Here is an 11,851-nt window from a genome sequence, read left to right on the forward strand (position 1 = left end):
TCTGTGACCGGCTGTCAGTTGCCGAGGTGGTCCAAGCATAGCAACCAGTTTTGGTTGTTGTTGTTTGTTTTGAGACAGGGTTTCTCTGTGTAGCCCTGGCTGTCCTGGAACTCACTCTGTAGACCAGGCTGGCGTTGAACTCACAGAGATCCGCCTGTCTCTGCCCCCCCCCCCCCCCCGAGGGCTGGGATCAAAGGTGTTCGACACCACCAGGCTCCACAGTTTTACCCTCATGTGCAAAGCACCACCCTAGCCTTTCTGACCTTCATCACTCCACAGCATTGCTAATTCTTCTTCTGAGGTGGGATCCCAAACTACATAACTCACTGTGTAACTAACCCTAGCTCACCTTGAACTCCTGACAATTCTCCTGCCTCCCCCTCTTCAGTGCAAGGATTCCAGGCCTGAGTGACTGTGCCTAGTATTAGTAGTAGCCTGTACTAGTGCTCTTCCTAGTGGGAGGGACTGAAACTCTTTTGTCCCAAGCCACACAGTGAGTCATGTGGCTCTGCCCCTGGACCCAGCATGTCTCACGCTGATAGGCTGACAGAGAGAGAGGCAACGTGTTCTCCTCATGACTCCTACCCTCCGGCTTGGGCCTAGCTCCCTAGAGTGAAGTCGTCAGTTGCGGAGACAGGTAAACCCATTCCAGGTAAACCCAGACTCTGAAACCTTAGGCAAGTCGCTTCTTTGAGCACCAGTTTCCCATTGTCAAATGGGACCAGGAAGTCTTCCCGGGATATAGATAGCTCTAGGTCAGAGAGTCTAAATGATCTTTTAAGGATGTGAGAGTCAGGAAGGCCAGGTGGAGCTGCTCTGTGATCCTAGGCTGGTCACACGTGCTGGCCGGGTGGCCAAGCTGTGTGGCTCTGAGCACAGGCTTCCCGCTCTAGGGTAGCAGTCTCCACACCCGGCTGCCACCCTGCCCAGGTGTCCTGAGCGAATTCTACTGTGAGTTCATGCCTTAGAGAACCACACACTCCTTACAGGCTGCCTGCTTTAACTGGAGGCTTCACAGGTGCCCACTGAGGTCCAGAGAGTAGGGGAACCATGAGGTGAAAGATCTCAAACATCTTTCACCGGGCCTGGCCTCTGTGGAGCCAAGCTGGCTTATGGCGCCCCCTGCTGCTGGACCCCTGGAAGCACAGCACAGTGATGCAGCAGTTAGCCTTTAGTGCCGTTCCCCGCCCTCCAGAGGAGCCCCTCTTGGTAATTGTGTGTATGAGCCCAGGAGCTGTCACTGACGTAGACACTTCAGTGTTGTCTGGCCGTTCTTTGACGTTGAGGAAAATGCAGGTGATGGCCCTTCCCTGGCTTTGCTTCCGTCCTGCCCCCTTGCAGGGGCCATCATGGCTCCAGCCAAGGTCACAGGTCAGACAAAAGGATTCTCAAAAGCCCTTCATCTCCAGGGTAGGATAACACTTTATTTTCAAAAAGTCTGAAGATGTTTCCTATGTCTAACTTCCCCATGTCTAAATAAGTTTAGTGTGCAGACCACTGTTGCCACAGGGCCACACAGGACCCAGCTCGTCAGCCACACGTGGCCATATTACCCCAGGAGTCAGACCAGGACCAGGAGGGGAAATCATCTGGGGCCCTGCTCCTAAAGGGGCCCTCAAACCCCAGTGGGCTTTGATGCCAGACCCCAAATTCTCTGCATCTTACCAGCTCAAAGAGCCCAGGCAAGTTATTCTGTTCTGGGTCTCAGTTTTCTCAGTGCAGGCTGGGAGAAATAGTAGTAAATGGTGCTTGGAATCGCGAGGATTAAATCAGATCATATCTGTCTCCAGACTTTAGCACAGTGCCTGGCACATAGTACTTGCAATGGCTGACAGGCACCGACCACCCCATATTCCCACCCCTGTGCCTTTGTTGGCTCACAGCAGCCCTATGACGTGGGTCCAGTGTGACCCTCACTTTACCAATAAAGGAAGCAGACGTGGCAAGCAGATGGAACACAGCTAAGGTCAATTAGCTAATATGTGATTGAGCTAAGATGCAAATCCAGGCTGTTTAGAAGCTACACTCTTAATCATGACTGTAATTATCGTGGTAATGACAATAAGAATTATAGTTATTATTCCGAGAGACTGTGAGCTCTTGGTCCCAGAGGTGAGGCCAGGCAGGCCCTAGGGATCCCCGCCAGATTGCAGGAAGGGCCAGTGACTCTGGGCTCACTTCTGTTACCTTTCAGGGCGCAGGGTCCTGGAGGAGGGCTGGGACAGGTGGAAGGGGCCGCCCTTCTGCAAGCCGGGCCTTGCTGCAGCTGGGGTAAGAGGACCTTGGGGCCCACGCTGGCACCTCCAAAGACCCAAGGCTGCTGCCAGCGGGTGTATTTAAGAACCGCTAGGGCCGGGGAAGTTCCTGCCTTTCTGCCTCAGTTTTTGGTCTTCCTGGTTGCAGCCTCCCCTCATCCCCATTCCCCTTTTAGTGACCAGGTTCCCTAGTTGCCTGAAAGCTGAGTCCCAGGGTCAGAGTGTCCCAGCCCTCTGCCTGGCTCTTGGGCTTGGACTGGTCCCTACCGAAGATGACCCCACCCCGCCTCCAGTAGTGGAAGGAAGAGCCCATTTCCCATCAGTACAGAGACTGGGGGTGGTGGCTGGCGGGAGTGGTCCCCAGGCCCATTGTGTGGGGCTGATAAAGTGCGGAAGCTGAGGTTAGAATGGGAGGAAACCCAGCTCCCGGGGCCCTTTCCCACGGGTGGGGGCTCCAAGCACTGCTGAGCTAGGCTAGCGCAAGAGCACCCCGTGTCTCCGCGGGACAGCAGCAGTGACAGGCCAGGGAGCTGTTGAGGGCATGGTTGGGGACCCGGACTTCATCCTGGTGAATCTTCTGCCTTGTTTTGGCAGGTAGCTGACCCTAGGCCTCTGCTGTCACCAGAACAACCAAAAAAAACGTTTTTTTCAAGTTGCTGGGAGCAGCACACGTGCTGGGGGCTGGCTCCACACCACGTGGGTGTGTGCCCCTGGTGCACGTACACACACGAGTTTCCCGCTCCTGTGTGGCAACCAACTCAAGAAGGAGGCGGCCTTTCCTGAGTCTTGGAAATATTCGCCTTGTGCCATCTTGGCACTTGCGTGTCTGCGCCCTCTGGTGGACAGACTTTGATTTACATAGGCTTATTCTGTCTCTTAAATGCTCAGTGTTCTTTGGGCAAGTGACAGTGAGCCTCTGTTTAATTAGGGACTTACTAGGAGGATTAAAGAGATGGGAGCTAGAGGGAGGAGATGGGGCAAGGAGGAGATGGAGAGCACAAAGGAGAGAGGGCCTCTCATGCAGGAGATACAGTCCAGGCAGGGGTCTGGGGCTGTAGAGTCTCCAGGTTCCCATGGGACAGAGGGAGGAAATCTGCTGCCCTGGATCCAGCAGAGAGGACTCCCAGGTGCATTGTCTCCAGTCTGCATTCCCTTCTTAATGTATCCACCTGGCAAACTCAACTTTGTGTCCTCCTATCACACCGGCCGTATGAGTGTGACCTCAGGATCTTCCCAACCTGAGGCTTCCTCTGGGAAACTCAGATCCAAGTCGAGGAGGGTTCGGACAAGCTATTCTGGGTGTGATGGGGACACTGACAGAGATAGAGAGGGCACAAAAGGCTCCCTGGAGACAGTGGCCTCTGAGCTGCCTGGCTGAGGTCTCAATCTTGGTCTTCCCCTAAGCTGGATCTCAGAGGAGGGAGAGTCACCAAAGGATGGGGGTGACAGAGCAGCTCCACTGGGCTGGGGCAGAGGAGGCGGTCCCTACAACAGGTGCTGGACTGGAGATGAGCTGACAGTGCAGTGTTAACATGGAACTTATGCCAGGTCCTGTGATGAGTTCTCTGCCGTGCGATGGGATTTGGATGCTATCCCAAGAGCACTAGGGAGCCCTGGGGTGCTTTAAGGCAAGGGGGATGCTCTCCCCCTTGAGTGTCCTGAGCTAGCCCGTTAGGGTCTTGGTTGCGGAAATTAAGGAATAGAGGGTCAGAAAGGGTCAGTGACCATCCAGATCACACAGCAGAAGCCTGTCTGGATCCCTGCTCACCTGCCAGCCAGGATGCCTGAAGTGATGCTCTGTTCTCAGCGACAGTTGTCCCAGCAAACCAGGAAGAAGCCGACTGCTTGATCGGGGAGCTCTGCCAGGGACGGAGCACCGGGGCTCTGCAGGCTGCTTACGTGCTGCTGGAGGCCTGGGCCCCGGGTTTGAGCAGCAGCTCCTGGGTATCTAGACACCGTCATATCTCTGTTTTCTCTGCAGATGAGTGGCACTGACCTCGGGGATGATGATGAAGCCTCCCGGAAGAGAAAGAGCAAAAACATGTAGGTTGGGAAGATCCTGATCGTCATCCCCCTGCCCAGGGAGTCTCCTGGCATCTCTCTCTCTCTCTCTGCTACCCCCTACTGGTCTCCTGGATGGGGGATGGCTGGGGAAAAGGAAGGGTGGCACCCCAGCCACATCCACTCCCCCAGACTGTACTCCCCCTAAGAAACAGTGAGATACTGAAGTCCCAGAGTGAATCATCAGGCTCTTGAACATTCATTTTCTCAGAGATAGGCAGGAACCAAGTAGCCCTGGCCTGGCCTGGCCTAAGGTGAGCAGTGATGTAGAAAAATCCTTGGCACACAAAGAGCTGAACCGATGATTCTGAGTTCCTGAATGCTAACAGTCTCATGCATAGCCAGGAGGGGGCACTGTTGGCCCAGCTACACTACACCATCCTCTGTAAGCCTTTGTGGTCAAGCCAGCTCAGGCTCCCTACACTTGTGGAGGTTTATTTCTGGTGCCAGTTGGTTGTAAGGGATGGTGTGTGTGTACGCTCCCATTAGGTTTCCTCAAACCTCAACCTGGAGACTGGAAGAGCAGTTATGTGGAGTAGTCTGTGGGGTCATGACCCCAGAGGGAAGCCAAGTTCCTAGTAGCATCCACAGATCAGAAGGAATTGGAACTGGGGGAAGACAACAGGAGTCTTCTCAGGCAGGATCCATAAGTGACCCTCTTACCTAGCACGGACCTTGGATGGAGCTGGCTGTTTTCTCCAGCTTCCATGCCCTCATCTGTTTTTAGCAACAACAGTGGGCTTCTCTCGGTCTGCAGCTGGAGACAGGGAAATGTGCGAACAGCAGTCTTCTGCACGGGCACCCCATTTAGCTGCAGTTTGTCAGGGTGAGGGTGAAGGGAGGGAGATATATGTATTCACTACCAGAGCTGCTGTGGGGGTACCTCGGAGAGCATTGGGGGTGGGGGTGGAACTGCCCCAGACACACCCACTCGTCTCCTGTCAAAGTGGGCGTGATCTTTTGAATTTCTGGAGCTCACATTCCTCAAAGCTTAGATAGGTCTCAGCATCTGATATGAACACAATAGCTGGAGTATTCTTTGGGCTGGGTTCTGGGTTCTGCATGCATTACGTAGGCAAAACAATTTAAGCTTTACCGCTACTTTGCATGTCCCCTTTAGTTGCTGTAACCTCATTTTACAAAAGGAAACAGACTTATGAAGAGGTTAGTCACTTGTCCAGTCCCTGTAACAAGAGAATGGGAACCAGGATGGGAAGCCAGTATGCTTTGGCGCTCCCAGCCTTACCCAGAGAGCTGATGGTCTCTGGGTTCCTTGGTCTTAGCCCACTGGCTTGGAACCTGTTGCATCAGGGATCCATCTCTGGGCAGCTGTTCCTGAATCCCAGGACAAGTGTGACTGCCCCCCCCCCCCCCCGAGTCCTGAACACCCCAGCAGGTGGCAGGAGTATCATCCTTGTTAGATAAGCAGGGAACTTGACCTCCAGAGCAGTTGGACACAGCAGACTGGGGGAGCTTGGGCTTGCTTGACCCCGAGGCTGTCCGTCTCCAGAGCTCAGATGCCAACCTCCACCAGCCAGAGTGCCATGCATGGTCCCAGAGGTCCTGGAGCATTTAGGCTCGACCAGCTTCAGAAGGAGAAATCCCACAAGTTATCCAGAGAGTTTCATTGTTTCAGTTTCTTGGTTTTGTGATTCCGATAATGTAATCGCTATGCAGTTAGCACTTCATATCTTCAGAATTATGGAGAACAAAAGCCAAAATGAAAAAAAGATTATTCAGTCACAAAACTAAACATGCACAGAAATTAAGTAAACCATCAAGTGATTCTACACACACACACACACACACACACACACACACACACAAGTTTATAGTAGTTACACTTTAGGTTATTCAAGCTTAGCACTACTGAGGCTTTGGGGCCCTCTTGTATATTAGTGGATGGCCCTTCTGATGCCAGTGAGAGCTGGCAGGAGCTGGCAGGGGACCACAGACTGGGGTGTGAAGTACAAGGGGCCTTTAACCCTTTTTCTTACCAGCAGCTTCCTGGAGGCTAAAATCTGCCTCTGGGAGGAGCAGCCTGGCTAAAAATGGTTTTTGGCTAAAAATAGTCAGTCCTGCCACCCTGGTGGGCAGAGGCTCCTTCCCTCCCTCCTTCCTGCCCAGCAATTTGCTGACTTGCCCCCCCTTGTTGCCATGGTAACAAGGGAGGTGGGTCACAAATAACTGGGTCTGGCTTTCAGCCTGGGGCTGGCCCCAGGGGCTGTCCTTTGCAAACACATGCCCCTTTCACGCTGCCTCTCAGGGTTGGCCAGGAGGGCTGTTTTTCTCTGCTCCCCCCTCTGGTCCCTCCCATTTCCTGGCTCCGCCTGTCTGAGTCCCAGCCGGGCTTGTGCCTGGAGTGCAGTCATCCTGGCCAGGATTCCAGAGAGAGACAGAGACACACAGAGATCCAGCCCTCTGCAGTCTGCACATTTGCCTGGAAGCCTAGGATCCCGGTGGGAGGCAGGAGCCTGAGGGTGCTCAGTTCCCGTCATCCTGAGTCTCAAGGTGGGGGACTCTTCGGAGATGCTCCGAGGCATGTACCTCACACGCAATGGGAACCTACAGAGGCGGCACACCATGAAGGAGTAGGTGCCCCTTGCTCCAGTTTGCAGCCTCCTGCACCCCAAATTTGCAGGGGTTGTATGGGCCAAGCTGATCAACCCTCTTCTTTGCTTCTGCCCCCAGAGCCAAGGACATGAAGAATAAGTTGGCTATCTTCAGGAGGCGAAATGAATCTCCGGGGGCCCAGCCAGCCAGCAAGACAGACAAGACAACAAAGTCCTTCAAGTAGGTACCCTCTGCCATCCTGGCACTCTGGTGATCACTGGCTTTTAAAGAGGACTGGGCAGTGGGTTTGGGGAAGAGACTTTGTCCACTGGATCCTAGTATAAGGTGAGGGAAACTGTTGTTTTGGGGAACCCAGTACCCAGCAAGCAACTCCTTCCAGAAGCTGCTGTTCTGGGGAGAAGGCCAGGCAGGGGTGGTTGGAGCTGGAAGTAGAGTTAGCTTCCCAGCCAGAGGTCCTTACGCACTCCAACCCTCACCCCTCAGGCCTACCTCGGAGGAAGCCCTCAAATGGAGCGAGTCTCTGGAGAAGCTGCTGCTTCACAAATGTGAGTAGGGGCCAGCCACTCTGTCTTCCTCTGGCCTTCTTACCACCCCACCCCTCTTCCTAGAGAGTGTCCACCAGAAGTGCCTTCACTGTCCCCTGGTCCCAGTCAGGTGTCGCTCCTGTTAGAGAACAGCAGGACCCTTAGTTTGGTCTTTGGGTTGGCTCCTGCCAGCCCCTCCCTGCCCGTAGGAGCTGGCCCTGCCTGCCAGAGGCCACTGGGACCTGTGTTCAGATCATATTCTCAGAATAAGGGCAAACATTTCCATGTACTGAGGGCTCACACTGGGCCAAGCATGCCTGCCGCCTCTGGGGCAGGGTTCCTCTAGATCCCCCATGGCTCCAGAGATGGGTAGGACAATCCTTATTTTACAGAGGAGGACACTGAGGCATAATGGATAGGGGGAAAGCAGCCAAGGCCCCAAACAAGACATTCACAGGGCTAGGACCGTGTCCAAGTGCTCCACCGTTCTCTGGGGTAGGGACTCTTGAAAAGTTCCCAGCATGCCCCCCTCTCAAGGCTCTTGGAGGGGGTACAGTGGAGGGGTGGGTAAAGGCAGGCAAGGCTGGCTGTGCCTCTCACCCTGGCCTGATCTTCCCCTCACAGATGGCTTAGAAGTGTTCCAGGCCTTCCTTCGCACTGAGTTCAGTGAGGAGAACCTGGAGTTCTGGCTAGCTTGTGAGGACTTCAAGAAGGTCAAATCACAGTCCAAGATGGCAGCCAAAGCCAAGAAGATCTTTGCCGAATTCATCGCGATCCAGGCTTGCAAGGAGGTAAGACTTTAGGCTAGGACCCTGGGTCCTCGATCTCCCTGGCCTAAGAGCCTTTCTGCTGCTCGGAGGCAGCCAGCAGCTCAGGAAGGGGAAAGGCCGGAGTGACTCTTAGTGCCTGGTCTGCCAGGTGGACCAGAGGACAGAATGGTAGCCCATAACAAAAATGGCCTGGCTCGGCACTGCCATGTGCCAGGCACATGCTGAACTCTTTGTGTATGAGCTCCTATGTTTAATTGTATACTGACCTCTCAAACAACTCTGAATATTATCCTCCTTTTAAGAACGAAGAGAGTCTGGGCTGGGGCAATAGCTCAGTTGGTCAAATTCTTGCCTTGCAAGCGTAAAGGCCCAAATGGGATCCCCAGAACCAACACAACAAACAAACCAGGGGGTGTGGTACATGCTTGTAATTCCCTCTCAGGAAGTCAGACAGGATGGCTCGCTGGCCAGCCAGTCTAGCTTAATCTGTGAACCCCAGGTCAATGAGAGATTCTGTCTCCCTGAGGGAAGGTAGATGGCATCTGAGGGATGAGGACAGCCAAGGTTGTCTTCTGGCTGTCCCATGCAAGCACACACACGCTCACACAAACTCATACACGAAATGAAGAAGGTCTTAGAGAGCCTGCAGAGACTTCAGTCCCGCTTAGGGCCCTCTATGTGGGGGCACTCATGCATGGTTCTCCCAGCTCCAAGGCAAGCACCATCTAGCCCGCATGTAGAAAAATTGAGGGACAGCATCCCTGCGTGATTATCTCAAGGCTGCTAGCCCATGAATCTCAGCAGCCTGACCCTAGGGGGTGGCGTTTTTAGGCATCATAGATTCTGCCACCCAGCAGCATTTGACTGAAGCAGGTCTTAGGGCCCTTGGTAATGTCATGGGGTGCGGAAGAGGCCCCCCACTGTTTCCCTGATACTTGGCCTCCAGACAAGTAGCCCTGACCATGCCCCTCTGTGACTCCTCAGGTAAACCTGGACTCATACACACGAGAACACACCAAGGACAACCTGCAGAGTGTCACGCGAGGCTGCTTTGACTTGGCACAAAAACGTATCTTTGGGCTCATGGAAAAGGACTCATACCCTCGCTTCCTCCGCTCTGACCTCTACCTGGACCTCATTAACCAGAAGAAGATGAGCCCCCCGCTCTAGGGACCACCAGTATCCAGCTCAGCGTTCACACCAAGCGGAGCGGGCTCCCTGCCCATCCGCCTCCCTCCCCTGTGACGGAGGGGGCAAGCGAGCCCCCAAAGGCTGTGTCTCCAGACAGACAGAAGGACATTTGGATTCGAGACCTGGACTGAGAGAGACCCAGGCCACGACAGGAGTAGAAGGGCAGGCTGCATCAGGTCCTCAATGCTCCGGTACGAGGGGACCAAGGGCTCTGGCAGGCCCAAGCTGGATCAGGAGCCGTAGCTCCATGCTTTGGAGATTCAGAGACTTCATGCTGACCAAGTTCCTTAGAGAACTGGCTAGGGGAGTCCAAGAGGCCCAGGCCTGGGCTCTGAAGACGCCTTGGGGGCTGTTGGGGCTCACAGCTCAGATCCTCCCCCATTGAATTTTATTTATTTAAACTGTAGTTGGATGCTTGGCACATGAACTGTAATAGGAAACCTTTACCCTGTCAGTTTTCTTAACTTACAAGTGCAATATCTTAACCAATGCCTTGTTAAAGCCACCTGGAGGGGTGGCCACCATCCTGCAGTTTCAGGGCATTTGCTGGTCCCAGGAACCAGTGGTGGCAGCTGGGCCTTCTAGACTGACAAGGCCTTGGGCGGGGGAGGGACGCTGCAGAAATCTGGCACCCCCTGGGTGGGTGTCCCCCCCCCCCCCCAAGAGAGCTGGGAAAGCATAGTGCCCTCCGGCCACACAGTGACAAGTGTTGGAACGAATAAACGGCCTGTGTTATTCTCATTCTTGGGCTTCTCTGCGTGTTCTGCTGGGCCACAGGCTCCTGGGGTCCTTGGCATCTGTCCTCATTTTTCCCAATGAGGACAGCAAAACAAGTCAGGTGACTTGGGCAAGGTCCTTAGGCAGCAGGTACCAGAGACAGAGTCTAACGGAATGAAGCCTGAGTGGCCGTAAAGCTTCTGCTCTTGGCTCTGGGATGACAAGTCAGCACGGTGGCTAGCTGCCTGTGGGACCTAGTCAGCTCCTCCGCTTCACCCTGCCACACCCTGCCCTGTTAATGAAATGTTCGGGGGCACTGGGATGGATGAAAGAGGTGAACGTGGCCCGAGTCTCAGGTAGGGCGGCAGGCTCACAGGCCTCTCTAACAGAAGGAAGAGCTAAAGAGGTCTAAGGAAGCAGGACTCCAGAGTTCCTCTGGGGCCTTGGGTCCGTCTCTCACCTTTGCATCCTTATTTCCCCTCCTGTGTAGTAGCAAAAGATACAAATGTAGAAAAAGCCTGCTACACAGGAATACTGGAGGGTAGTATTCTCTTGCCTAGACCGGGCAGAGGAGGGCCCAGACCCAGAGCCCAGCTGACACCCAGGCAAGCCCTGAAGCCCACACATACAACCTCCTGAGGCACAGTCTAGGGTGAGACTAGCTGTTCTGAGAGACTCAGACAAATAGATGATAGAGCTGCTATATGAGAGTCTAGACATAATCCCCTAGATCCTTTTTCCTGCCTGGAGTCCTGGGCTCAGGTCCATCCACCAGGGAGCTGGAGATGCAAAGGGCATGGGCCTGATGGTCACTCTCTCCTCTGCCAGGCTACGTCTGCCCCCTGCACAGGGAGAGGATCAGAGTGGTAGCTGGTAGCTCCCATCGGGAAGTTTTGGGGGCTGCGCCGTGCGGAATGGTTGGGCAGGGCGTGAGTCCGAGAAGGTCCATGGTCCCGCTCCCATTGCGGACCTGGGGTTTCTCTTGGCAGGAGTGTGTGAGCTGACCACCTGACTTCAGCCCCCTCTGCAAAGGCTATGCCTTGGGCCTGTCTTTGGAAAGACCATCTGGACACCGGGCTGGTGTTCCCCTTTATCAGACAAGCTCTGGCAAACGCCATCAGAGTCAGGTGTGGATTTCTGTCTCCAAAGGCTGCATGGGTAGTAGAGTAATGCAGTCCTGGGTTTGAACCCTGTCGTCACTACTGACTCACTCTGTGACGCTGGCTTGTCACTGTGGAGCTCTGATACAAGTAAAGAAGATGCCATGGACAAGTTAGCTCTGGGATGGAGGCCCAGTGAGCCAATGCATATGAAGGATGTGCCCTGCACCAGGCATGGAGCAGGGACTCCATACATGTTGGCAGCCATTTTGCACCTCCAGGAGAGTGCTGGGTCTTCTTTCCCCAGGCCCTGGAAACCCAGCAGTAAGCCTAGTCAGTGAGTCTGTTTGGCTTTGTAAACAGACAGTGTGTCTGTCTGGCTTTTCCCACCATGGGGCCTCATTAAGGCTGACCATTTGGGAAGCAGAGCTGTGTTTCTAGTTGAGAGCAAGGGTATTTCTCAAGCTTCTTCCAGGCCAGAGTTGGAGGCCCTGACTGATACCTGAGGACTGCAAAGCCATTTGTTTCTCTAAATCCTTCGAAGCAGAGCTGGATCAGAGCTTAGGACCCTGATGCCCTGCTTGTCCCAGCTCCTCTGGGGCATCTTATACTTCGAAAAGCCCCTGGCTACAACACTGAGATTCACTGTCCTCTTTTGG

General features: G+C 54.2%; 1 protein-coding gene across 6 annotated transcripts in view; it reads left to right on the forward strand.

Annotated features, from left to right (window-relative positions):
• Positions 1 to 10,118, forward strand: part of LOC118577261 (regulator of G-protein signaling 3-like) — a 49,049-nt gene extending 38,931 nt beyond the window's left edge. For 5 of the 6 annotated variants that reach the window (XM_036177388.1, XM_036177385.1, XM_036177384.1 and 2 more), the window contains exons 3-7: positions 4,237 to 4,298; positions 7,008 to 7,109; positions 7,374 to 7,435; positions 8,039 to 8,205; positions 9,169 to 10,118. In XM_036177388.1, the coding sequence (XP_036033281.1) occupies positions 4,237 to 4,298; positions 7,008 to 7,109; positions 7,374 to 7,435; positions 8,039 to 8,205; positions 9,169 to 9,354 (579 nt within the window). In that variant the 3' untranslated portion in view covers positions 9,355 to 10,118. Of the gene's footprint in view, positions 1 to 4,236; positions 4,299 to 6,527; positions 6,908 to 7,007; positions 7,110 to 7,373; positions 7,436 to 8,038; positions 8,206 to 9,168 lie in introns of those variants that run through there. The other variant, XM_036177389.1, reaches the window with a different exon arrangement.
• Positions 10,119 to 11,851: the final 1,733 nt, after the last annotated feature.

The sequence above is a fragment of the Onychomys torridus genome, chromosome 2 (assembly GCF_903995425.1).
Source record: "Onychomys torridus chromosome 2, mOncTor1.1, whole genome shotgun sequence".
Classification (NCBI taxonomy): Eukaryota; Metazoa; Chordata; class Mammalia; order Rodentia; family Cricetidae; genus Onychomys; species Onychomys torridus.